Source organism: Pistacia vera, unplaced genomic scaffold, assembly GCF_008641045.1.
Source record: "Pistacia vera cultivar Batoury unplaced genomic scaffold, PisVer_v2 Contig345, whole genome shotgun sequence".
NCBI classification, from domain to species: Eukaryota; Viridiplantae; Streptophyta; class Magnoliopsida; order Sapindales; family Anacardiaceae; genus Pistacia; species Pistacia vera.
Genome location: NW_022196163.1, coordinates 3391 through 30818, shown reverse-complemented (window position 1 = coordinate 30818; position 27428 = coordinate 3391). Strand labels below are relative to the sequence as shown.

General features: G+C 34.9%; 2 protein-coding genes and 1 long non-coding RNA gene across 3 annotated transcripts; all 3 read left to right on the top strand.

Annotated features, from left to right (window-relative positions):
- Positions 1–402: 402 nt before the first annotated feature.
- On the top strand, positions 403–3097 carry LOC116138981 (protein HOTHEAD-like). The gene is made up of 5 exons (XM_031424658.1): positions 403–754; positions 843–1478; positions 1572–1978; positions 2343–2902; positions 2978–3097. Exons 1-5 carry the CDS (start codon positions 673–675, stop codon positions 3033–3035), a joined length of 1743 nt encoding a protein of 580 aa, XP_031280518.1. The 5' UTR covers positions 403–672; the 3' UTR covers positions 3036–3097.
- Positions 3098–6217: 3120 nt separating this feature from the next.
- On the top strand, positions 6218–8446 carry LOC116138949 (molybdenum cofactor sulfurase-like). The gene has a single exon (XM_031424628.1). It carries the CDS (start codon positions 6333–6335, stop codon positions 8271–8273), a length of 1941 nt encoding a protein of 646 aa, XP_031280488.1. The 5' UTR covers positions 6218–6332; the 3' UTR covers positions 8274–8446.
- A 12309-nt stretch (positions 8447–20755) lies between these two features.
- Positions 20756–23177, top strand: LOC116138968. Its single transcript, XR_004129375.1, has 3 exons — positions 20756–20815; positions 20926–20981; positions 23100–23177. It is a non-coding gene; the product is annotated as an uncharacterized LOC116138968 (long non-coding RNA).
- The last annotated feature ends 4251 nt before the right edge of the window (positions 23178–27428 follow it).

The following is a 27428-nucleotide window of genomic DNA, read 5'->3' as shown; positions in this document are numbered from 1 at the left end:
TTATAACATTCCTGAGGCCCAGCCCACTAAAGATATCATGGCCCGCTCTAACAATTTTACACAGCCTTTGCAGCTTTGCTAATAAGTGCAAAAAGATTGGTCAAGCTTGACCTTAGGTTTTCACAATATACAAGAAAATCAAAAAAGAAAGAAAGAAAGAGATAGTGGCAGAGTGGGTGAGTTGGTTTTGACTAGCTCTTAATCAAGAAGACAATTTAAGAGTAAGATCACGTAAATTGCAGCCAAATAAAGCTATATTAATCAGGGAATTTTTGCATAATGTCATCAATGTTTTTGCCTATAAATAAACTCTTCATGTTCATAAAAAATGGAGCGCCTGTCTAGCATTATTTGCACGTTGATTAGTTTTGGTAAGTATATAGGTGAAAGATTAAAGGGGAAGAAGTTCTGGTAATTAAAGCCACACATTATGTATTTAATTAACAAGGTTTAAGAATTACTATTGAATCTTTATATGAAGTGGGGGTTCAAATTAATGGCGTTGAACTAGATTTAAATTATCTTTCTCATAAAACAAAGTGGGGATCTTTGCACCAAAAGAATTTTACACCGTATACACCGCTGAGAGTTGGCCAATATTTAAAGACTAGTAGTTTCTTCTGTAAAGCACACCAAGATAGCAGAATTGCTTAAGTTTTTACAAGTCAAGTTATGGGTTTGCAATGGCGGAGATTTTTTCCTTTTGCTCTTCTAGCCTTTTTCATTTTCCATGGCTTCTGTTACTCAGAGAAAGGTCTACAAACAATTTGTTTTTACTTCTTATTTGTTCATATTTAAAGCTTTACGTATATAATCAGGTTTAATCTCTCTCTAATTTACAGCTCCATACAACACATTTGTCAAAGAAGCAACTTCAGCTCCGCCAATTTCATATTACGACTACATAATAGTCGGTGGAGGAACCGCAGGCTGTCCCTTAGCTGCAACTCTGTCAGAAGACGCAGTCGTTTTAGTACTGGAAAGAGGAGGCTCACCATATACAAACCCTAACGACCTAGGCAACTTCGCCACCACTCTCTCGGACACTTCTCCCACGTCACCTTCCCAACAGTTTATCTCCGAAGACGGAGTGTTCAATGCCCGTGCCCGTGTTCTCGGCGGCGGGAGCGTCCTCAACGCAGGATTTTACACTCGAGCTGGTGAAAATTACACCAAAGAAGCTTGTTGGAGTGAAGATTTGGTGAAACATTCTTATGAATGGGTGGAGAAGAAGGTGGCGTTTGAACCACCAATGTTGCAATGGCAATCCGCAGTGAGAGATGGATTGATTGAAGTTGGAGTGTTGCCATATAATGGATTTACGTATGATCATATATATGGGACGAAGGTCGGCGGGACTATTTTTGATAGCGACGGCCATAGACACACGGCTGCCGATTTGCTAGAGTACGCTGATCCTCAGAAAATTACTGTTTATTTGCATGCCACCGTGCAGAAAATTTTGTTTACAACAAATGGTAAATTATATTTCGTTCTTGTAATCATGCTTGCACTATATAATTAATCAGCTGTGAAATGTTGCTTATGTTCTTCCGTTTTGATTGATGAAGAGAGGCCGAGGCCAAAAGCTCATTGTGTGATATTTGAAGATGCGTCAGGAGGGACTCACAGAGCCTGCTTAATCAAAAGTTCCGTTAAGAGTGAGATAATTTTATCGGCTGGTGCAATTGGAAGTCCACAGTTGTTGATGCTGAGTGGTATTGGACCTGCCAATCAACTACAGACACATGGCATCGACGTGGTGGTGGAGCAACCTTTGGTGGGCCAAGGGATGTCTGATAATCCAATGAACGCACTCTTCATCCCTTCTCCTCAGCCAGTTGAGGTCTCGCTCATTCAAGTTGTGGGCATTACAAGGTTTGATAGCTACATTGAATCAGCCAGTGGACTGAGCTTTGCGTATTCTTGGGCCCAAAGGCTTTCTGCATACTATGGATGGTTCACGAATCAGGTTTTTGTTCTTCCTCACAATCTCTAATTTTTAGTCTAAAAGGCTCGGACCATATTTTGGTCTCAGGAATTTGGTCTGCTCTTGGGCCTTGGCCCATTGAAACCTATCAAATGCAAATTAAATCATGGGCCCATGGCCCATATAATACCATAAGAAATTATATTCTTTTTTTTTTAAGACTTAAAATTCTTTTTGAAAATAATTGTATGAGAATAAGAATAATTAAAAGTTAAAAAAAAAAAGGATTTTATTTTATATTTATTAAGAAATTGATAAATAAAACTTGTTTTAGGAAAAGTATTTGAAAATAATACATATCAAGCCTAATACATGATTTTTTTTTTTTTTTTTTAAATTTACATATATGCAGAGTGGACGACAGCCGTCCATGGTGACCCCAGAAGCAATGGTTAGTGCTCTTGAAACCGTGCAATCATACATAAATTCCAATGGAACAGTAAGAGCTGGAGTTATTCTTGAGAAAATTATGGGTCCAATCTCCACAGGCCATCTTGATCTCCTGACCACCAATGCAAACGATAACCCTTCTGTCACTTTCAACTATTTCCAGGATCCTCAAGACTTAAAGAGATGCGTCCAAGGCATGCAAACCATTATCGAAGTTGTAAATTCCAAAGCCCTGTCCAAGTTTCGTTACAGTGACATGCCGGTTCAAGGACTCATAAACTTGATGGTGAACGTCCCCACGAACCTGAGACCAAGGCACGTCAGCGCTTCAATTTCCCTGGAACAATTTTGCACAGACACTGTGATGACAATATGGCATTATCATGGAGGGTGCCAAGTTGGAAGAGTCGTTGATAATGATTATAAAGTTGTTGGCGTGGACGCTTTGAGGGTCGTTGATGGATCTACTTTTTTAAACTCTCCTGGAACTAATCCTCAAGCCACCGTTATGATGCTTGGAAGGTAAAGTAATTAATGTAAAGATTGTTAATTTTGTGTGTAGAAGATGGATCTTTTTTAATGAATCTTGCGGTGCAGGTACGTGGGATTAAGGATTTTGCAGGAGAGAAAAAGACTGCCGGCTGGGAAGAAGTAGAAGATGATATGATTTTTTTTTTTTTTTGGTTGATTGTTATTTTAGGTATCGGTATGCGTTGTTTTAGGGTGTGTTTGGGATGATTTCTATTTATTTTATAATTTTTTACTTAAAAAAAAAATTGTGCTTGATAAAATTTCTCAAAAGTGATTATTACAAAACCTCGCCTATTTAAAAAGTGAGAGATTACTTTTTAATCAATTAGAACCTTTATTGAGGTAATGAAAATAATTAATAAACAATTTAAATTACCAATTTTATCTTTATTAATTGAATGAAAAATATTTATTAACACTCAGATATTAAATAAATATTTTTAAAATAAGTTTACAAGTAGGGGTGATTCGTGAGAGCATGGGTAAAAGGTAGAACCGAAATTGGCCCCTTTAGGGTCCGGTTCTAGTTCTGGAAAATTGGAATAGAAAATTTTTGGGTCCGGTTGCGGTTTCTATAATGTTGGAACTGGAAACCAGAATCAAGGTCTGGGTGCTTAATAGAAATTAGGATTGAATTGTAATTTATGTAAACTATTAGGGGTGTCTTGTAATTTTTTGAGGGTGTATTTGTTATTTGTAAAAAGTAGGGAGTAATTGGAATTAACCGGGTTTCAGTTCCTTCAAAAAATACCGGGTACCCAGAACTGATCACTTTTTGTTTTAACCGTTGATTATTCAGCACGATCAATTTGTGATTATTTTAAAAATCACAACAATACGAATTAGTCAAGCTAATTTATGATTATGGATACGACGGTAGTTTTCACAATGCTAAGAATTTGTTGAGATTTGGTTAAATTTGCATACAAGACTGAGCTGTCTTAGACTTTTGATAGCAAAAAAGACATAAAAATTCAAAGTGACAGTAATGAGAACCATTAATATTACTTCCAAAAAAGAAATTAAATGAAAAATTCCTCTACAACTATTACCTTAAACAAAAAGAAATGATTAACCCACCATTGACTGATCGAGTAGTTGAGTAGAGACTATTAAATATTATCGTAAGAGATTATGAGTTTAATTCATTTTAATTGCTAATATGAGTAGTCATTAGAGTCTAACGGTTTACTCGGTCATAAAAAAAAAAAAAAAAAAAAAGTTCCCATGAAATTGAAATGAAGGAGCGACAGGTATGAAAATTTAACTTACGGAGAAAGTCCTTGTTAAAAGGCTTTTATTTCGCCTTTTAAGAAAGAGAAAGAGGGTCAGCAATTAAATTCACTTTTTCTAAAGTAAATTAAAGTTGAATATCTGGTCATCATAATTTAGTACACGCTTGGTCCCATGTTCAATTTTTTGCCAAATGCACTTCTCAAAGTTTAAGGCACGACACTCAAAGNTGATTTCTATTTATTTTATAATTTTTTACTTAAAAAAAAAATTGTGCTTGATAAAATTTCTCAAAAGTGATTATTACAAAACCTCGCCTATTTAAAAAGTGAGAGATTACTTTTTAATCAATTAGAACCTTTATTGAGGTAATGAAAATAATTAATAAACAATTTAAATTACCGATTTTATCTTTATTAATTGAATGAAAAATATTTATTAACACTTGGATATTAAATAAATATTTTTAAAATAAGTTTATAAGTAGGGGTGATTGGTGAGCATGGGTAAAGGGTAGAACTAAAATCGGCCCCATTAGGGTCCGGTTCTAGTTTTGGAAAATTGGAATAGAAAATTTTTGGGTTCGGTTGCTGTTCCTATAGTGTTGGAACTAGGAACAAGAATTGAGGTCTAGGTGCCTAATAGAAATTGGGACTGAATTGTAATTTGTGTAAACTATTAGGGGTGTATTGAATTTTTTGGGGGTGGATTTGTCATTTGTAAAAAGTAGGGAGTAATTAGAATTAACCTGGTTTCGGTTCCTTAAAAAAATATCGAGTATCCAGAACCGACCACTTTTAATTATAAGTATTTTAGGTGTTCTCCATTTTAAAAGCACAATTTATTAAATACTTTTTGTTTTAACGTTGATTATTCAGCACGATCGATTAGGGATTATTTTAAAAATCACAACCATACTAATTAGTCACGCTAATTTATGATTATGGATACGAAAGTAGTTTTCACAATGCTACGACTTTGTTGAGATTTGGTTAAATTTGCATACAATACTGAGCTGTCTTAGACTTTTGATAGTAAAAAAGACATAAAAATTCAAAGTAACATTAATGAGAACCATTAATATTACTTCCAAAAAAGAAATTAAAAGAAAAACTCCTCTACAACTATTACCTCAAACAAAAAGAAATGATTAAACTACTTTACATGATCAAGTGATTAAATAAAGACTATTGAATATTACTAGGTTATAAGTTCAATTCATCTTAATTGATAATATAGGTGGCCATTAGAGTCTGGAGGTTTACTCGGTCAAAAAAAAAAAAAAGAATCCCATGAAATTGAAATGAAGGAGCGACAGGTATGAAAATTTAATTTACGGAGAAAGTCCTTGTTAAAAGGCTTTTATTTGGCCTTTTAAGAAAGAGAAAGAGGGTCAGCAATTAAATTCACTTTTTCTAAAGTAAATTAAAGTTGGATATCTAGTCATCATAATTTAGAACACGCTTGGTCCCATGTTCAATTTTTTTGCCAAATGCACTTCTCAAAGTTTAAGGCACGACACTCAAAGAAGAAAATTGTTCCTAAAGAATCATATTATAAAATAATTATTAAATTCACCCTTTTGCAAATTTAGAGTAATTATAGGTGAGGACATTTGTCATTTGGCAGCTAATCAATTGACTTTGTGAAGTGTAAACAATGGGTTTTGGAATTTTAAGACCAATTTGGAAAGCTTCAACATGAAGCAAATATGAAAGCATTCTAAAGAAGCTTTTTTTTTTTTTTTCGCCAAAATTCATAATCATAATGCTCTGACTCCGCCAATACAAAAGCGCTTTTGTTGTCCACTAGTGTTTGTTGATTTCCTCTCTCCGCCTTCTGTGTTTAAAAACAAGTGAGATATTACTATCAAAGAAAGACTATTACAACCACCTTTCTACAATTATAGCTTCAAGAGATTTTATACAGTACGTGCTTGATCACCATATCAGCAGAAATCTGTGCCATTGATTCTTCATCGCTGGGAAACGTGTAACACGAGGGTGAGGTTCATCAATCATGAAAGACAAGGTCAACTTAATGGCTTGACTTATTCGATGTGTTTACACAACGCATCCATCAGCTACTCAGTCTTGAAACCATTCAAGACAAAGTCATGGAAATAAATTGACAGAAACAACACGAAGAGGAAGGAGGAACATCCAATTAGAAAACAGTTAAAAGGGTAATGGGAGAAGTTCAAGGTAAACAGAACATGCAGTCACCTTGCCTGAATGAAGTCACTCAAGTATGCCCACATAGCTGTTGTCCATCTCCTTTCTTTAACTCGCCGGAGCCTCTGAACAAAGTCTCCAAGCCTAGAAGTATTTCTGCCGATTGTCGTCGAGACTTTGTTGCAACAACTACTTCTTCTATTTTCCCCAACACCCAATTCACCAATCATGAATCTCTCCCATCTCTGCAAAAATCTTTCTCTGATTTTTCCAAAGCTTATCCGCAGTATGCTGACACATATCAAATTGATCAAATAAGAGCCACAGAGTACTATCATCTCTCACTCTCCAACCATATTTGTCTTGATTACATTGGCATAGGCCTCTTCTCTTATTATCAGTTGCAGAACCAAGAGTCTTCTAAGTATCAAACTGCATCTTCTTCTTCCCCTTCCCCTTCCCCTTTACCGCAAGCTTCACCCGCTCAAATTTCGGATATTCCTTTCTTTAGTGTGTCCTACAAGACGGGGAATCTGAAGACGCAATTACTTCATGGGGGGGCTGAATCAGAACTGGAATCTGCAATGAAGAAAAAGATCATGAATTTTCTGAATATTTCTGAGAATGATTACAGCATGGTTTTCACTGCAAACAGAACATCAGCTTTCAAACTTTTAGCGGAATCTTATCCGTTCCAGTCTAGTCAGAAACTTCTAACAGTTTATGACTACGAGAGCGAGGCGGTGGAAGCCATGATAAATACTTCTGAGAAGAAGGGAGCAACAGTCATGTCAGCTGAGTTCTCATGGCCAAGACTGAGGATTCACACTGCAAAATTGAAAAAAATGTTAGTGAGTAAGAGCAAGAAGAAAAAGAAGAGGGGACTATTTGTGTTCCCTCTTCATTCTAGAGTGACAGGGGCAAGATATCCGTATCTGTGGATGAGGATCGCTCAGGAGAATGGTTGGCACATCTTGATCGATGCTTGCGCTTTGGGGCCAAAAGATATGGACAGTTTTGGCCTCTCCCTCCTTCGCCCGGACTTCCTCATTTGTTCCTTCTACAAGATTTTTGGGGAAAACCCATCTGGTTTTGGATGCCTATTTGTTAAAAAATCAACTGTTCCAATTCTGGAAGGTGAAACGAGTTCCGGAATGGTCAGTCTTCTACCGGCAAAACAGTTTTGTTTAATGGAAGAATCTTTGAGTGCCAAAACAGAACTTGAACAGACATCAAAGTTTAAGCAACAAGTGGATGAACTATCAGCATCAAACTCATTCTCAGGTCCAATATCCATTCAAACACTGGGGATTATAAAAGTGGAGCCAGAAGAAATTCCCAAGATTCAAAAGTCCGAAATTGTGGCAAAACCAAAAGGAAGTGAAGCTTCTGAAACTAAAGGAGATGAGATCATAGAAATTGAATGCAGGGGTTTGGATCAGGTGGACTCATTGGGGCTGACAAGGATTAGTAGAAGAGCAAGGTGTCTGATCAATTGGCTGGCGAATGCAATGTCAAAGCTCCTACATCCTAACACAGATGGGGTTGCCCTGGTTAAAATATATGGGCCAAAGATAAAATTTGATCGGGGACCTGCATTGGCATTCAATGTATTTGATTGGAAAGGGGAAAAGGTTGAACCTGTTCTTGTTCAAAAGCTTGCCGATCGAAAAAATATATCTCTTAGCTATGGATCATTGCATCACATATGTTTCTCGGACAAGTATCAAAGAGAGAAGGACAAAGTTCTTGATAAAAATGGCATGGCGGAAAGCAAGAAGAAAGATAAAAAAGACCCCGGAATAACTGTAGTTACCGCTTCACTAGGATTTCTAGCCAATTTCGAAGACATTTACAGGCTTTGGGCTTTTGTTGCTCAATTTCTAGATGCAGACTTTGTTGAGAAGGCCAGATGGAGATACACAGCTCTTAATCAGAAGACGGTTGAAGTCTGAAGAGAATATGCAAATATTGAAAGCCATGCGACAAATTGTAAATTTCCAGAAGAGCAGAGAGGGAGCCAGTCCAGATGGTCTTCCACATTGTGTGTGTTCAAAGCTTTAGTTTTTCAATATTTTGTGGTTTCAAGTTTCATGTCCATTTCAATGTGAGAAATTGTACATTTAATTCAAGCAAGTTTGATAATTGAAAATACGTGTTTGCACATTTTTTTTTGCTTTGATCACACCAACTTACCATCACGGCCAAACTGCCAGAAAGCATACAACAAAAGTTTACTTTTGAGCAAGACACTCCTGAATATTTTATAAGAACGACCCATTTAATTGCACGTTAGCCCTGTTTTTCTTTGTAAGTTTACGGCTTTCTTGGAGTATTTGATTCAATAACTCTTATGTTAAAAAAAAATAATCAAACTAATAGTATATTGATTTCTTTAATGCATTTGGTGGAAACTGGAAATTTTATAAATCAGAATACAGGACCTCATAGTTTAAATTTCAGAAGTCAAGGTCAAATATATATTATATATAAACTGAATATTTAATAAAATCCTATTCGATGTGGTTCCTTATGCTTGGCCTTGCACACATCTTAGGATCCAATACTTCAATTTTAAATTTGATGGACTTAGCTTTCAGGTATGTTGGATCTATGCTTAATTTAATCTCCAGTGTTCCCCAGATGTTTGATGAAATGTGTTAAATACCTTCAACTATCTAACAGGTAAAACAGCAGGAAATTTCCCTTTTCTTCCAAGGGTGAGTAGTGTATCATCAACTAGACATTCATGAGGCCGATATTTTACCCCTTAAACATTTGACTCATTTGACGCAAGGGCCTTTTCAGAGCCCATCTTCACAAATTGCAGTTTGAGCATAATACAGCACATAAACCCACGAGACAAAAGAGTTTCACATAGTAAACGACTTTTTTCCTCCCAAAAAGTTTCAAAATACCGATTTACTATCCAAAGTTTATATTATGATCAATTGCCAACTGATTTCAACATCGTTACGATCGTACACTATCACAATTCTCTTCTCTAATCATCACTTAGTAAAACCCCTTAAACCTTACTCCCACTAACCTCGTCAATCGCCAAAAATTAAGTGATTTATGAAACGCGTAGTAACCCTTTTCAAGTCAGATTCTGACCAATCTCGACTATCAAAATCTAACCTATCACCATCAAAAGACTCACCGACATCCTTTTTTTAAAATCTCTAATAACTTAGACTGAGTTTTCTTTTTGTTTATTGTCAAATCAAAAAATATATTTTGGATAATAAACGGAATATAAATTTTGGATAATAAATTAATATTTTAAAACTTTTTAAGTGGGAAAGTGTCAGTAAGGCAAACTTTCGGTGGGAAAAAGTCGTTTACTCTTTTTACTGGACAGTGGACTCAGACTTGTAACCAGCAAACAAATAAATGATGCATCTATAATATGATAATACTCGAACCGGTCAGAGAAATATTAATATGTATAATTTATATAAGATTACTTTCAAATTTTTTTTAATATTAATATGTATAATTTATATATTTTAATCTACCCTAATAAAAATATTAATAATTTTTATTTTGATTGACCTAAAAAAAAGTTTTTGAATCCCCTATTGTCTAAAATAATTGTCGAATCACATGTAACTTTCATGATAGGGCCTCCATGGCTTCATCTTTGGGCTAATCTACACAGCTTTTTTATGTCCATAATTACACACGCCACCTGCTCTTCTTTTGATTACAACTTATCATTTCGGAGTTTACAACACTTACAGTGTCACGGGCGGCTGGCCAATCTGATGGCACCACTACACCACTCTATATTTATTAGCTAACACCTCATCGTGTTAGCTGTTAAATTATATCCACTTTATTTTCAGATTTCAATCGCATGTGCTCCTAGTTATATTATTTGTCCGTGTGTAAGAGTTTTGTAAATCTTGGTCCGTTTGAAATTTTAACAATTTGATAAAATATATTTTCAAGAATTGAGTTTCTCTATGAGGGCATCTGGATTACTAAGAATATTAAATTACTAAAAAATTAAATTATCTTGAAGATTACTGAAAATTTTTACGAAAATATGTTTGATTAATTGGTGGGTATGTTATATTAATATATTTGGTTAGAAAGAATAAATTAGTGAGTATATTATTTAAATGATTGAATTATCCTCTAATTAAATATTATTATTATATTTTTTTAATATTAATTATTATTTGGATTATTTTAACCCCCTGCTTTTAAAAACTTGGCAAAAATTATCCCATAATAAAAGTTTGAAAAATCAATAAACCACCCCCACCGATCCAGCCACTACTGACTGCTGGCAACCACCGCTGGCCGCCGGCAACCTAACAACGCACGAAAGGTAGGAAATGGCCTTCATACGTCGTATGGTCATTTACGGCCAGAGATCTGACCGGAAATAGCCAGACGTGATAGATCTAGCCGAAAATGGCCATATCGGCGCACAGCGGCCATTTTTGGCCTTCCGTGCATCGTTCCAATGATGACGGCTGCTAGCCGCGGCTGTGGTTGCCGACGACAGGTGGGTGGGGGTGATGGCTTGGGTGGGCTGTAATTTGTTTTGAATTCAAGAGTAATTTTGTCCAAAAAGTTAATTAATTGGGGTAAAATAGTAAAAGCCATATTCATGTAAACAAATTAAAAAATAAGGGGATTATTGTCCTAAAATTTTATTAATAAGGGATAGAATTGTAACAAAAAATATAACCTTGGTAATCTTAGAATACCTAAGAAAATGGAGGTAATCAGATTACCTCCAATATTACCAATGGTAACCACTATTGGCATTTGAAGATTACCGATAATATATTACTTGACAATCAAATAGGTAACAGTAATATCAGATGACTTAACCCAAATAATCTCCAATAACTCCCAACCAAACGCCCTTTATAGAAATCTCCAGGAAATGTACTTCTATAAAGAATGAATGTACAAATATATTTATACTTTTAATTAGTCTCTTTTAATAATATATATATATATATATATTATATATATATATACATTAATATATTATATATACATATATATTATATATTACATATATATAATATACATATATATATATATATATATATTGACGTTAGAGATGAGACACATGGCCAATGTAAAATTAGAGATCAGAAACCGAATGAAAATAATTTTACATTTGTTGATGTTTGATTTTGACACCAACGACTTGCATGTGCAAAATATAAAGTTGTTCTTAGAAATTACATGTGAATATTATGATAATCGAATGTAAGGACTAAATAATAAATGATAGATAGTTTTTAAAGTGGTTCAGACGCTTAAAGCGAATCTTACGTCCACTGTTCTTTTATATTTGAGAGATTATAAGAGATCGCATATAGTGAATAGGGAGCAGAGGTACAATAACTGAGTATTCAGATAGAATCTCAAGTCAGTCTCTTTCTCGTAGGTTACCTTTGCTCTGAAAGTTAAAGATTACAATCAGAAAGCATTTTTTTTATCAGAATCCCAAAAATGAAAGGGGGAGTCCTCTATTTATAGTAGAAGAATTTAAAATAATGATTACAAATCTACAAATGGGTAGGTGCCGTGCAAGTTCTTCCTTGCGTCTCATTGACTGATAACTTAGAAAATATCATCAAATTACCTAGGATTTGGACAAGTGTATGGCTCTCATTCACTCATAGACAAAACCTGAATCTATCAAATTGATGACAATCATATTCTTTCTATCTTGAGGCAACATGATAACTCTTAGATGGTACAAAATCTTTCTAAATTTTAATTAGTGCTTACTGATGTAAACTTATGATAGTCTGACTTTTTAGGGATAACAACATCCTTCTATAGTATTATGTATAAAGTGATTTTAAAATCATAAAAGATTTGTCAAACATTAAAAAATGTTTCATGATGGATTTTATTCTCCCGATGATAGACTATTGTAATATTTTCTTTCATGTGATTTAGAAAACTAGCCATATCAGGTACTGATCTTGATCATCATGACGCAAATTAAAAGTAAATGATAAAGAAAGAAAGGAAACTGGAGCCCTGAGCATTGCGCGTCACCCTCATCACATCCACTTTTCTCAACCAAACAATCAAACTTAATTAATAATACATAAAAGAATATCATCTCTACTCCTTTCCCTGCAAATCTCAACCACACTAAGCCAATCTTCTTGATAAAACTAAAATCAATCCACCACCAATCCAATTTCAAGAAAAATTGGTAAGCCATTTTTCAATCATCAAATTCTACACGTAAACAAAATCAAAATAAAACGAAATTAATTATGTTATTTCTGTTAAACTCAGTTTCCAACATCGGGTATCAGAGCCAGAAAAATTTTAAAAAGGCAGTAGTCTTTATTTGTAGCAGCAGCCAGTAGGCATAAATGGCGTCAGACAATAAGTATGTGCAATTAGCAATCCCTGGCTTTGATGGTCATTGTGATCATTGGAGCATGTTGATGGAAAACTTTCTCCTATCAAAAGAATATTGGAGTATAGTGGAAACTAGAGTGATTGAACTAGCCAGTGGAGTGGTGTTGCAGAAGCTCAACAGAAGAGACTGGAAGAACAGAAGCTGAAGGATCTCAAGGCAAAAAAATTATCTGTTTCAAGCAATTGATCGTGCCATTTCGGAGACGATTCTCCAAAATGATGCTTGCAAACAGATTTGGAATTCCATGAAGAAAAATTATCAAGGCAGGTGAAACGAAGGTTACTTCAAACCTTTTGCAAAGAATTTGAGATTATTCACATGAAGCAAGGAGAGTGTTGATGAGTATTTTTTCAAGAACACTAGCAATAGTTAACGAGATGCGTATTCATGGTGAAAAAATTTGAAAATGTGGCTATGGTGGAGAAAATTCTTTGTTCAATGACTCCAAAATTTGCCTATGTGGTATGTTCTATTGAGGAGTCAAAAAAACCTTCATGAGCTTTCAATAGATGAATTGCAAAATTCATTATGGTGCATTAACAGAACAGTGGCGGATCCAATGAATGACAGTGGGGACCATGGCCTCACTCAATTTTTAAAAGATTTCAGATTTTATATTTATTTAAATTTTACACTTATAGAACTTTAAGATTTTGGGCACGGAACGCCCCTACAGTAAATTTGGATTTTATTTTTGTAAAACCCAGTTTTTAATCTTAATATATGTATTCCATATTTTTGTCGATTTTTATTTTTATGCAAGGGGATTGTTAGTTTTTAAAAGTTTTATTAGGAGTGAAAATGAAAGAAATAAGAGCTGATGAGTTTGCATATAATTGAGGGAAGAAATATAGGCATTTTTACAACAGAAAGCTGAAGTAGCCGGGTCGTGGTGAAAATAAGAGAATTTTGGGGTAGTTTCATAATTCAAAGAAGCTATTTTATATATAAATTAGATTGTTCACCCAAAATGAAGAAGAGGAGAGAAAAACTCAAAGAAGAAGGGAAAAGGAAAAAGAGAAGAGATGGAAGAATGAATTTGGCCAGGTTTATTCATCTAATTTTTCTGCACTTGAGTTAATCGTACTTAAGAACCAGGCGAAGACTTATGTTATTGGCATGCGTTCTTGTGATCAATTTACTTAGTTACAAGGAATTGATGATTTGGTTAAAAATTTAGTTCGGTTTGAAAAAGACATTTTGTATCCGTTGGTGTATAAGCTTGTGAAACTTGCATTGGTTTTATCAGTTACGACTGCGATTGTTGAAAGGGTTTTTTCTACAATAAATCTAGTCAAAAGCCGGTTACGCAATCGAATGGGAGATCAATGAATGAATGATTGCTTGGTTACTGATAGTGAGAAAATTGTATTTGATACAATTGACGGTGAAATGATTATCTAACGTTTTCAGAATATGAAAACTCATCGAGGACAATTGTAGAAAAATTGTTTTATTTTTACAAAAATTATATTTTTTAAAGATATTTATTTATATTTTATAACTTTTTGTTGAAGTTCATCGTAATGAAAAAAAAAAAATATAGATATGATTGGTTTTGGTTTTGATTTTTGATTTTTGATTTTGATTTTTTATTTTTATTTGCCCTCATTGAGTGAAATTCTTGGATCTGCCATTGTATCAGAACATGACAACTAGTCCAACCGAGGAACAAGCTTTGAAGGCTTTGTACTCATGGTGAAACCTCTATAGGAAGAGGATCAAGAAAATACTTGAAAGAAGAAATCATGTTACATATAGGGTGGGTAGCATCTAGCGTGGTTGTGGATATGAAAGATGGTTTTGTAGAACAGCGAAGAAGAGAGCTTAAAAAAGATTTAGGAAAATTTTTTAATTATAAAAAATTAATTTATTTTATTTTAAAATAAAATAGCTTGTTTTTATATCTTAAATATTTCAAGCATTAATTAAAAATCAAATATGCCCTTTGTTCATTCATTTTACACTAACATCAGTTAAGTTGAGGGACGATTTTGTGAGTGAAAAATCTTTCTGTCCTTGACTATACTAAACTGAAACCGAGGGATGCAAATGTATTTTACTCCTATGAATTTTTTCTCGAGGATCTGTTACTATTTTACGATCCAATGTATTTCACTCCTATGAAATTTTTCTTGAGGATCTGTTACTATATTACGATCCATTGGATCTCCCAATTGATGGTCCATCACTGGACCATTACATCTATTAATGCTTGATTTGACACCAAAGGCTTTGTACGTATAAAAATATAAGAAATCACACGTGAACTGATTATAGTGAGTGTATGAGATACTGCGAATACAGTAGTATACAAAAACATAAAAAAAAAGTTGACAAGATGATTTTTATAATAGTTCAGATATTTAAAACGAATTTTACATCTATTGTGTTTGTTTATATAAAGATTACTTTCTGATCACTAGAGATTGTGAGCTGCGATCTGGGATTGCAAGAGTTTGTATTTGGTGTTCTAAGTGTTCAAAGAGAATATCAAGTCAATCTCTTTCTTGTAGTGTGTCTTTATTATTTTCTTTGTTGAATGTATGAATGTTTAACCTGCATATTATGAGGAGGAGCTGCCTATTTATACTCGTTTAGTTTACGGTAATAATTACATTTTTGCAAGTGGCTTGGTGTCATGTAAATCCCTCCCGCCTTCCTATTCATTGAGAACTCAAAATATATCCTTAAATTAAATGGGGCTTTGACAATTGTGCAAACCAAATTCACTTAGACACAAATTCTTAAGTCAGTTTGGGCTGTGACAATTATATTCTTTTTGCCTTTGAAGATGTGTCATATCCTAGACGGTAGAATAATTTCCTAGATTCTGATTGGTGCTTAATGACGTCGGCATACGTCAACCCTTATTTTAGGCATACCAACATCCAAATCATACAATTGTTAGTGTTGGCACTTGATACTACTGACCTCCACGCCCTAATCTTACCCTTTCTTATTAACAATAAACTGTCAATTAGCTAAATAATGAATGTTAATCGCCCTTCATTTCTTTTATTCATTATCTCTATATAAATATTAAAATTCAATCATATGTTTACAACTATATATTTGTGGTATAATTGATATTAGTATAAGATAATAATGCACAAGATAAAGTGTCACGTAATCAAAACACTTGTATCGATCCATAGATATTTGAGAAACTGTGTGGAAAATGAAAAACTTATGGTCCCACATTTCCCTCACCAGTCACCAGCCTTTTAAGGTCAGTTTGTTTTAGTATTTTGGATATTTTTAGAGTTGGGTGGGAATAACGAGGTAGGATTTAAAAATTAACAAAACACCCCCTAGGTTTGTAAATTTGCTAATCACCCATGTAATAAAAACATTAAAAATTATAAAAACACCCCCATCCACCCATTAAATACCGGCAGCCAACCACCACCGTCGGAGGGTGGCCGAAGTCACCATATCGGTGCATGACTGGTTGAATCTAGCCGGTCGTGCGCTGAGATGACCTTTCTAACCAGATCCACTGTGGCCCATCCAATCGCCGTAATTTTTTTTTATTGTTTATTGTTTTTTCTTTTTTATGTATTGAATTGTTTTTGTACTCAACTTATGAGTATCGTGGCCCCTCCAGTCACCTCCATCACCTTCCCCATCATCCGTCGTCCAAAACCCCTCTAGTTCCCAACTCATTGGCCCTTCTAATAGCTGGCGTCGTCAGACTTAGGTTTTCATAGTTCTTCGCTGGATTCCTGTTGATTCCAGCGATGAAAATCCAATTGGACATCACCACTGCAACCAGTGTCTCCAAATCTACAAAACCCTTAAGTCCCCAACAACCGTTTAGTGGCCATTCGTCGGTGGAGACCGACGAAAACCAGTCACATGTGGCTGCTGTCGTGGCTAGCGATCGGCGAGTGATGAGAGGTTGTGAAGGGTAAGGTTTTTTAAAGGGGAGGATGAGGGTTCGAATGGTGGTGATAATGGTGATTTTGGGTGGAAGAATCACCAGAAAAGGGTGAAAAACATCGACGGTGACGTTGGCTAACTTGCACCGTAGCTTTGTTAGGGGCGGCGATCTGCTAATGTGTGCCTCCTCTACGAAATAACCAATTTACCCCTAAGCCGTTATATCTAACTATTTTCCGTTACATTAAGGGTGAGAATCTGGAATAATTGAAACTTAGGGTATCAACTTAGGATTTTGTCAAACCTTGGGTGAGAATATGTCGTTTACTCGAAAAATATTAATCCAAACAGACCCTTAAATCGTACCACACTAGCACTTTGTCTTCGCATTTCAAGTTGAAGCCACTCGTATTACATTCTTAACAGTCCTCTCAGTCTCTCACTCATCTATATATATATATATATATATATAGCTCACTCAATCTGTCACACACTCTTAGCTCCTGAACTTTATTTTTTCTTTAATTTTCTCTTCATTTTCCTTCACTTTTTCTCGGCGTCCAACCAAGAATCAACGTCAAAACTTTGGAAAAATCTCTTCGCATCCCAAAAATGTTGGCATTCCCGCTATTGATGTTTACTTTCCTCCTACTTGTGTTCAGCAGGTTAGTTTCTGTGAATTGTAGTTTAATTAATCTAAACTAGATTTCATTCTTTTAGTAATTTGAACTATTTCTGATAATGTGATATTAAAATTTCCTTTCTGTTCAATTTTCCGAGAAAATAAAATGGAGGAACAAAAAGAATTTCATGCGTTTAGTAATCTGTCATGTGCTTCGACTCTGCGAAACCTATTAGTCTTAATTTTTGTTGAACTCCATTTAAGTAGTGGTTTAAGGTTCACATGTATCAAATAGTTCATGATTCGTTGATGTTAATTTTTGTTATTTGCTTGCACTTTCATATTCAACTGAAGTTTGCTTAGATTATAAAAGAATTAAATCTGTGCCTGGTGGTTAATCATGATCATAAATGGAGGATTTAAGAATTTAATTGAGGAGACGTAACAAATGACAGATATCATCAATCTCCCCGGCAGTATGACTAAAATACAGCTAGGCTCCTACGGTTTTACAATTCATTAGAAACATTTTCCGTAACTGCTGAAAATTCTTAGAAACTTCTCTGTATTAATGAATTGTGCTTCCAAAACCTCTTTTGAAATTTTTAAAACCTTCCTGGGAGGAGTTTATGATTTTTTTGAGCCATGGGAGCCCGTCATATTTGTACAGTTTCTGAAAGGGAGTGGTATTTGCGCCTGAAAAACCGTGGGACCTTCACTGGAATGATTCTCTAAGGCTGTGTTTGGAGGTTGTTAAAGTAGAAACCAATTTTAAGAGCTCTTAAAATATTTTATGTAGTTGCACTTTAAATTGCTTTCTAGAAAAAAACACTTACTAAGTATTTCTCCATAAAAGCACCTTTCTAGTTTGTTTCTACCTTAAAAGTACTTCTGTTTGTCTCAGCCAAATAATATGAATCAATTTGAATATGCTTTCAGTTATTTATAAGGTCATTTGATGGTATCAAAAATAGATCAAAGTGTATTCAGTACTATTGAAGGTTAGTAAATGTATTTCTTTTTCTGAGAACATTGTTTATTAGTACTTTCATTTGATTAGCTATTTTTCTGGTTTTTTCTGAATACTCTACTTTTTGTTTGACCTTTTCTCAACTATTATGTACGATAATATGTTTTCCAGATGACTTATCTGTGCATTATTGTTTTTTCTAAGCATTTTTCTGAATGGAATTTGTAGGAAGCTTTAGAGGCTCATGATGGGGTGAGCAAAGGGAAATATACTATTGGGCTTGGACAGGATTGGATGACATTTTGTACTGAGGTGGAAGTCATCTCAATGAGGTTATTGATATTCACTTAAATTTCCTCTATGCTTTAGTTGGCTACCATTAATCATTATCCTGAAAGACTTCACTCTAGCTATCTCTGGTTGGTGCATTCCTCTGACTAATGGTGAAATCATCCTTTTTGAAGCAGTACTTCTTTTAATTTGGGTGTGACGATCTACCTTTGTAGGTACTTTTAAGAATATAAAGAGAGGAAAAAATAGAAGGAAAAAAGTCAGTAACCGGGATAATCATGAATTCAAAAATTATACACTAATGGGTGTTGTGAGACTTTCTTTATAAGCATGCTGTTCAAATATGCCATCTAGATGGTTTCAATCATTCCAGCACCTGAATTGCATCTATCAGTGTAACTTTTGATACTGATCATATATGGTATACAGTCTGTCCATGGTATTAAGTTCAACCAGATTATCCTTTTTTTCACCTTCTCTTGGAGTTGCGGGGAGGAGCTTGGTGATATAACCCTCTTACTACCAATTACCATGCCCAAAGAGACTTTAGTAGTTGATCTTCATGGTGTTGATTTTTATGTTTTTTTTCTTTATCTTTGTCTTTCAGCTTGACAGCTGTTATTTCTCCTTGAGAATATAAAATTAATCCAACTCAAATTGGACACCTTGAAGTTGGCAGCGAGACTGTTATTGACAAGAGCAAGTTTATTAAGACCTTCCTAAAGCAAAATTTGGGGTAGGCCCTCATTTTTCTTGTTGTTTAGGTTATCATTCTGGTCAAGAAGAAACTTCTATACTTGTGTAGACATTGAAGATTGTCTCCAAATGTCATGAGCTACTGGCTTAAACTCAAGCCATGAATTTGGAGAACACCTGGATGTAAGATCTTGACATCAGACTCAAGGTGGTAGTGTTTTAATACTGCCCATAAACTGTGTTTTCATGTGATGTGGCTGCAAGCATTTTAGCAATATGAGATACAAGATCTTATCTATGTAAGCTGACTGAGGTTGAGCATCAATATGCCTTGTAAATGCTTTCTGTATGTGTGAAACTAGAGTAAAACAGCCTTTTCAGATTCTGTGACGATAAGATACAAACTAATTTAAAAAAAGTTGGTTATTCTTTAACAATAAATATGCATCAAAATTTTCCAATCTATCGTGGATTTTAGAATGTATCATAAGATTCTGTCAAGATAGATAAACAGGCAACACCATTCTTTTGTGAGGTGGATCTCATGTATGTATAAATCCACTTCTATTTTCTTGTCTTTTTAATATCTATTAGTTGTTTTTGGTTATGCTATTATTCAAACTTGTAAAAGTCAGGAATCTGGTAATACTGATATTGAAGGGTTGACTCAACAATGCATGATAGGAGGAACTGCAGCGATTCAATTGGTAAACTGGGTGGAGAGTGTAGTTCTTGGGGGGACGCTATGGACGTTGTATGCACAGACACTGCGTACGGTCTCTTTGCTAATAAGACAGACTCCCTTCTTTCCATTTGTTTGATTTAGAAAAGAAAGAAAATTTCAATTTTTGTGTCAGCTGATTTTAAATTGTCACTCATAAAACTTTGCTGGTATTCCACTATCTCATAAAGACCAAGTTTATGTGAGCTATAGACCTTAACATTGAAAATGATCTGAGAGTCATGAAGCAAATTCAAACAATTCTCAGTTCCTGACCCTTGTCAAGATTTGAGCAATTTCATGTGTAAATAACTGCGGAAGAATAAATTTATAGTTATATTTGATGGAAATCTAGTGGCTGCTTCATGACCATCTGCATATTTTGTACGTAAATTTCCCTAAAGCTAGACAAAAATCTTGTACAATGACCCAATAAGAGTACCTGGCACGGGCAAGAAGGATCTTCTGCTTCAATTGTGGTTATTTTGCCCATAGTGTCCATGAGGTCACCTGGTGCTAGATAGAGAAGTAAAAACTGGTTTGAGATGATAATTCTCTTTATTTAATAGTGTATTACTTCTATAGAAGAAGAGTAAAATTTTTTCTCTGGATTCTTGCTATTTCACAGGGAACATTTATATTTCACACAATTTTCGTTGAACTGACATTGGAGCCTAAGTGCATTGGCTGTTAGTAATTTAGTATGTGATTTTAAAGTAATTTCTAGATTTGGCAATTTGATCGTTTCACATGGGAATGCTTTATTTTGAATGAATGGCTCCTTTGTTGCAGGTCTATGCAGAAGGGCTAGCTTGGCCTACTGGAGGAGCAGGTCGGTCTGATACTCAGTCTGATTATTTTGTTTTTCATTCTCCATACAACAAGGTATTGCAATTTTTTGACTTTTGGTCATGCTTTTAGAGTTATTTGGGGTATCTTAGTATTATAAATTTTAAAATTTTTATTCACATCTTGTTCATGAACTGGAACTGCAGCTTCTGCAGAAAAGTTTTGCACGGCTGTACTTCAATGATTTCTTGAGGAATTCCAGGTTTGTATCTTAATTTTATTTGTTCATGTTTACTTAATCTCTGATGGACGATGTTAGAATGCAGTTTTAAATGATTAATTAGAGCATGTTAATTCCTAATAGCACTTAAACTCCATCTATTCTTACAACCGGATGAACACTACTTCAGTCATGAGATTTAGTGGTTGCCTGAAGGAATCAAAGATTTTCACTGGCATTAGAATTCAGCTTTCTCATAGTTCACTGGGGTTATATAAAACAGTAATAAATAATCCGTAGAGACCTTCCGTATAGGGATTTAGAGATGATATTTTGCTTTACTTCTATATTACCTTTAATGGGATTAGCAAATAACTGTTAATAACAATCTGTATGACAGTATACTATTTGGTAATAACAATAAGCACTTCTAGCCTTCTACAAATGCATCTTATCTTCACCACTTGTTATTAGGAACTTGTTTGGTTAATACTAGTGGAAAAGGTTCGCCAGTTAATGGTCGTTCACATCATGAGGAGCTAGTTGCTTGTGATTTCTATTGTTAACTTTGTCCTTAGCTAGAAACACTGTCATCTTAACCTGCGACATGTTAAAGCATTGAGTAAACGAGATGTTCCCACCCAACATATAGCGAAATGGCAAGTTCCCATCACTGGTTCATAAATTCTAGATTTTCATCATTAAATTAACTTCGTTTCGTTTCTTTTAACCGTTAAAGGTTAAAATGATCATTTACTAAATTTTTAATATTTTCATTTCTGTAAAAACATCTCTCTCACCCACCGTCTAACCGACGCCACCGCTCCCTCTTGTTAATGGCGAGCCAACAGCAGCATCACCACCTAGTGACTATCGCCGCCCACCAAACTTCATACCTTGAAATCAAAACACACAAATCCAAAAACTAAAATAATTCGAGAATCCAACAACACAACTCAAATCAATCCAAATTAATAAAACTCAAAATACATGTTAATAATAGACTAGATCTATAAGCGGGGGGCCAACATGAACACTTGGTTGGGGCAATTTATCGAGCAGGTGGGGGGTGTTGTGCAAGCTTGGGTGGTGGGTGAAAGGGAGACCAGTGGGGTTGCCGGTGGTGAGGGAAGTTGGGCAAACAATCAAACTCCCAAACAGAAATCAAATTCAACCAAACTCTGATTCAATCACACAACCAACTCAATCAAACTCCGATTCATTCAAAAATCAAAGCAATACAACTATGAGCGGCGCATGATTGGTGCGCAATAGGCAGCTAGGTGGCGAGGTTCAACTGATAGGCTTGATGGTGGCGGTGTGCGATAGCTCAAGGGCTATCAGGTTGCGGCATGGGGTTGCACGACACGCAACCTGGGGTTGCACGACACAAGGTTGCGTGGCATGGGGTAGTGCAGCGCAGGGTTGCGCGACATGATAGAGAGAAGACTGTTGGGTGACGGGTGGCTAGATGGTGTTAAGGTTTTGGTAGGGATGGCGAGGGGAAGTAATTGGTGGTGTCAAATGGGGCGATGAGCGTCGGGGGTTGGCCAAGTGGTCGCACGTTGGCTGGAGGCGAAGAGTCGGGGTTAGCCGGGGGTTGGTAATGGCGAAAGAGGGGAGATGAAGAAGAAGAAGATGGGAGGATATTTGATAATAGCACCCTCTGTATCTGTGTCAGAACTCAACCGTTATTAACAATGTTACTTTAACAGTGAGAATCTCGAATTTGTGAAACTAGGCGTAAGAACTTACCATTTCACTAAACCTTGGGTGGGAATATGTGGTTTACTCTAAAGCTTTTTTCTTATTTTAGGCGTATATAGTATATACTGGAATGAAAATGACATTATTAGTGAAACGTCTAACTGCAATCGTCATCTAGATGTCCTTTTGGAAGAATGTTTCCGTGTGTTCGGTTTAGACATTTAGTGAGATTTTGAAGATTGATTTTTTTTTTTTTTTTTTGGAATGTTATTGCAGAAGCGTCCTTTAAAGTAAACACGTTTTCTATATAAGTAATTGATTTGGAAGAATCTACCATGCCCGTGAGCGAATGTAGCATTTCTTCATTGGTCTTTATTCATAGTAGAACTCTTTCACTTTCGAGGTTTTTGATTATCTGATTAGCTCTTGGATCTCTTTGTTCTACACTTCAAGGGCTCGACGAATGGCTGTATGGTTTAACAAGAAGATAATTATGTCATATTTGCTGAAGTCTTTCAGCAGACTACAAAGTAACAAAGTGGAATGACATCATTCACCCTTTACAGTACCATTGGGCCTCTGGGTTTTGGACACGTGAGTCATTCTACTAGTCCATGGTTTATGACACTAGAGGTGGGCAGGGACCAGTCCTAAGCAGGCTCGGGCCTGGGCCCGTTTGGGACTTATGGGCCTGGGACAGATCCCAAGCCCATGAGTAAAATGAGGACCCGGACCAGTCTTATGGGCCTGGACAATTTTTTCCCCCCTGATCTTTTTTTATATTCGGAAAAAATTGTCCAGGCCCATAGGACTGGTCCGGGTCCTCATTTTACTTATGGGCCTAGGACAGATCCCAGGCCCATGAGTAAAATGAGGACCCGGACCAGTCCTATGGGCCTGGACAATTTTTTCCCCCCTGATCTTTTTTTATATTTTGAGGGTGAAATGAAATTTTGTAGGGGGTTTTTAGTATCTTTCAAGGGTAGATTAGTAAGTTTCTAAAAATTTAATTAATTTTAAAAAATAATAAATTAATTAATAGTTAATTTTAATTTTTAACATAAATTCACGTTTCACACATTCACGCTTCACAAATAAACAATTAAATAATTTTTTTGATTAAATTATTCATTTTCATCGTCAACAATATTTAGATCATTCAAATCTGTATTCCTAAAAAGGTTGAGTAGTTCGGGATCTTCAGGGTGTTGTTGTAGTCTTCTTTCTACATGAGTCCAATCCCGTAAACACGTTATGACTTCAATCATCTCATTGGTTAAAGAACATCTTTTGTCTTCAACAATTCGACCACTCTTTGAAAATGTTGACTCAGATGCAATTGTAGAAACCGACACAGATAAAATGCCACGTGCTATTTGGGCTACGATGGGGAATCGACTTTCATGTTGGTTCCACCACTGAAGAATATCCATATCATATTGCTCCTTCATCGTCATAAAGGACAGTTCCACTTGTAGGTAGCGATTTAGCTCATTTGGTCCATGTATGTATGAGTTGGAGCTGCTACTTCCACCACGTTCCACATACGTCTACTTGCTCAATCCTTGACGGAGGGCTGCATTAAGGTCCAGATCCTCTCTCCTGAACGTTCCACTTCCACTTCCACTTTCATTGTACCTGTTCTCATATAAAGAAAAAAAGCTATCCAATTTTTGTTTAAATTCAGTCAAATAAGACGTATAATCATATCCTAAATGCTGGCCAATCTCAGTAACTATACAGTTAACTACGTGTAATTTAAACCTAGAATCTAGAACAAGGCCTAATCCATGTAAAAATGAAATATCTAATCAATATCTCTTATATTTTTCTTTCATATTTAAAACAATTTCACTTAAAATGGTATTATATCTATATTGAGCAAAAGTTTTAACAATTTGAAATAAAATATTTAACACTAAATTAGTAGTTAGATAATAAATATCACTTAGTGTATTAGTAGCATCATAAAAAATTTGAAGAAATGAATAAAAAAGTTCACAAATTGTCCAATCATCATAACTGACAATTTCCTCTAAACGGTTCTTTCGGTTGACGAAATCTGTAATTTGTTTCGCGGTTGGCAAAACTTTTTCCAACATCAAGTAGATAGAGTTCTAATGAATAGGCATGTCTGTACATAACTTCAAATGTCGAACCGGTGGGTCTTCTTGCTTACAATATTTGATGTACTCTTGCTATCTTTTATTGTTACCACTGACGATAAATCCGATAGTTCTAAGCACCCTCTCCATCTTTGAATGTATAACATCTAAATCTGCTTTAACTATCAAATTGATGATGTGGCAAACACATCTTTGGTGAAAAAATTTGTCTTCATCACGCGAATCCAATCTCTTTTCAAATAAAGAGATTGTTGCGATGTTAGCAGTTACATTATCAAGCGTTAACGCTACAACGCTATCAGTTAATAAATATTCTTGCAAAACTTCAAGAATTGTAAAATAAATAGTTTCAGCACTATGTTTTTCATATAATGGTTTAAAACCTATCAATTTTTGTTGTAAACCCCAATTATAATCTAAAAAATGTACTATGACAGTTAAAAAATCAGTTTTTGATCCACAAGCCCATATGTCTGATGTAAGTGTAATAGATATATTCCTAAAATTTTGAAATACGTTTTTAAGTTTATTATTTATTTTGTTATAAAGTTTTTAGTATATCTCTTTTACTTGTAGTTCTATTAACAAGGGTATATGCTGGACAAAATGCAGTTTTAACCATATGAATAAAAAAAGGATTTTCAGATAAACAAATGGAAGAGTCCGTAGCAACTATATATCTTGCTATTTCCTCTCGTGCAACATGTGCAATTGTTGCCATGTTGAGAGAGTTGAGGATTGTGGATTAAAATTAAGTTGAGTTTGAATTTGTCTACCTGATCTGCTTGAAGATGCATCGGGCAATTGCATTATTTAGGGGTGTTTCTTCTCCACGTGTCGTTGCATCGTTGAAGTGCCCTTCTCAGTGCCAATAATGGTTCTACAGAAATTACATATCCCATACAATTCTTCCCCCTCTCCATTTGTCTTTGGCCGTTTTGATTTGGTGAAGTATCGCCATACATCGGACACGACCCTCTTTGACGGTCGGGGGGTTTGGGCTATGCTCGTGCCCGTTGACTCGCAGCTCACATGTGTTTGGCTACACCTTGTCCTGATCAAATGTGGTTGTGGAATTGCAGCTGCTTCCTTTGGAGAAAATGATGAAAATGGATTGAAGCCTTCCATTTCTTCAGTGGATGGAACATAAAACTCATTTGGGAAAGCTATTATAAATTTATAATAAAATAATAAATAATTAAAATGAAAATAAATTAAATAATAATATGAAATTATGATGATATTGAAAAATAGAAAAAAATTGAATAATATAAATAAATTATAAATATAAATATAAATAAATTGAATGAGAAATTGATTAGAGATTTGGAGTAGAGAGATTGAGAGAATGAGAGATTGATTGATGTAAAAAAAATGAAACATTTTAAGGTTATTTATAGTGTAGTTGTTGGGGGGGAATGAAAAAAAAAAAAAAAAGTTACAATTTATATTATAACCGTTGGCTGGCATGTGATCGTTGCCAGCATGCCAGCCAACGGTTAAAAAATAAAATATAACCAGTTCGTAAAAGTATAAAACTTTTTTTTTTTTTTATAAATTTTGTAAAATTTTTTTTAGTCCTCATAATTTATATTTATTTTAAAATTAGTAGGGGGTTTTATATAATTTGGATGAGACTACATTTAAAAAACCCCAAAAATTTTGAGACCAGTCCCAGGACTGGGCCTTGGAGGAGGGCCCATGCCCTCCTCCTTAGGTCTGGTCCTGTTTTGGGACCAGGCCTCCTAGGGCTGCTTTAGGGTTGGGCTTTTGGGCACAGTCCCAAATGCCCACCTCTATATGACACGTTCTAATTAAATTCTAACCACCATTATTTGATTCTTTATAATATTTCTTAGAGGTCTTTATATGACATGTTCTAATTAAATTCTAACCACAATTATTTGATTCTTTATAATATTTCTTAGAGGTGGGCATTTGGGACTGGGCCCAAAAGCCCAGTCCCAAAACCCAGTCCTAAGTGGCCTAGTCTCAAAATGGGACCAGGCCTAAGGATGAGGGCCCGAGCCCTCCTCCAAGGTCTGGGCCCAAAATTTTTGGGTTTTTTTTTTAAATGTAGTCCTTGTCAAATTACATAAAACTCCCTGTCAATTTTAAAATGAACATAAATCATGAGGGCTAAAAATTTTTTTACAAAATTTATACCAAAAAAAAAAAAAAAAAAATGTTTTACACTTTTACTAAATATTTTATTTTTTAACCATTGACTGGCATGTTGGCAACGGTCACATGTCAGCCAACGGTTATAATATATATTGTAACCCCCCCCCCCTTCACTACACTATGAATAACCTTAAAATCTTTCATTTTTTTCACACCAATCAATCTCTCATTCTCTCAATCTCTCTACTCCAAATCTCCAATCAATTTCTCATTCAATTTATTTATATTTATATTTATAATTTATTCATATTATTTATTTATATTATTCAATTTTTTTTGTATTTTTCAATATCATCATAATTTCATATTATTATTTAATTTCTTTTCATTTTAATTAATTATTATTTTGTTATAAATTTATAATGGCTTCTCCAAATGAGTTTTATGTTCCATCCATCGAAGAAATAGAAGGCTTCAATCCATTTTCATCATTTACTCGAGAGGAAGCAACTGCAATTCCACAACCATATTC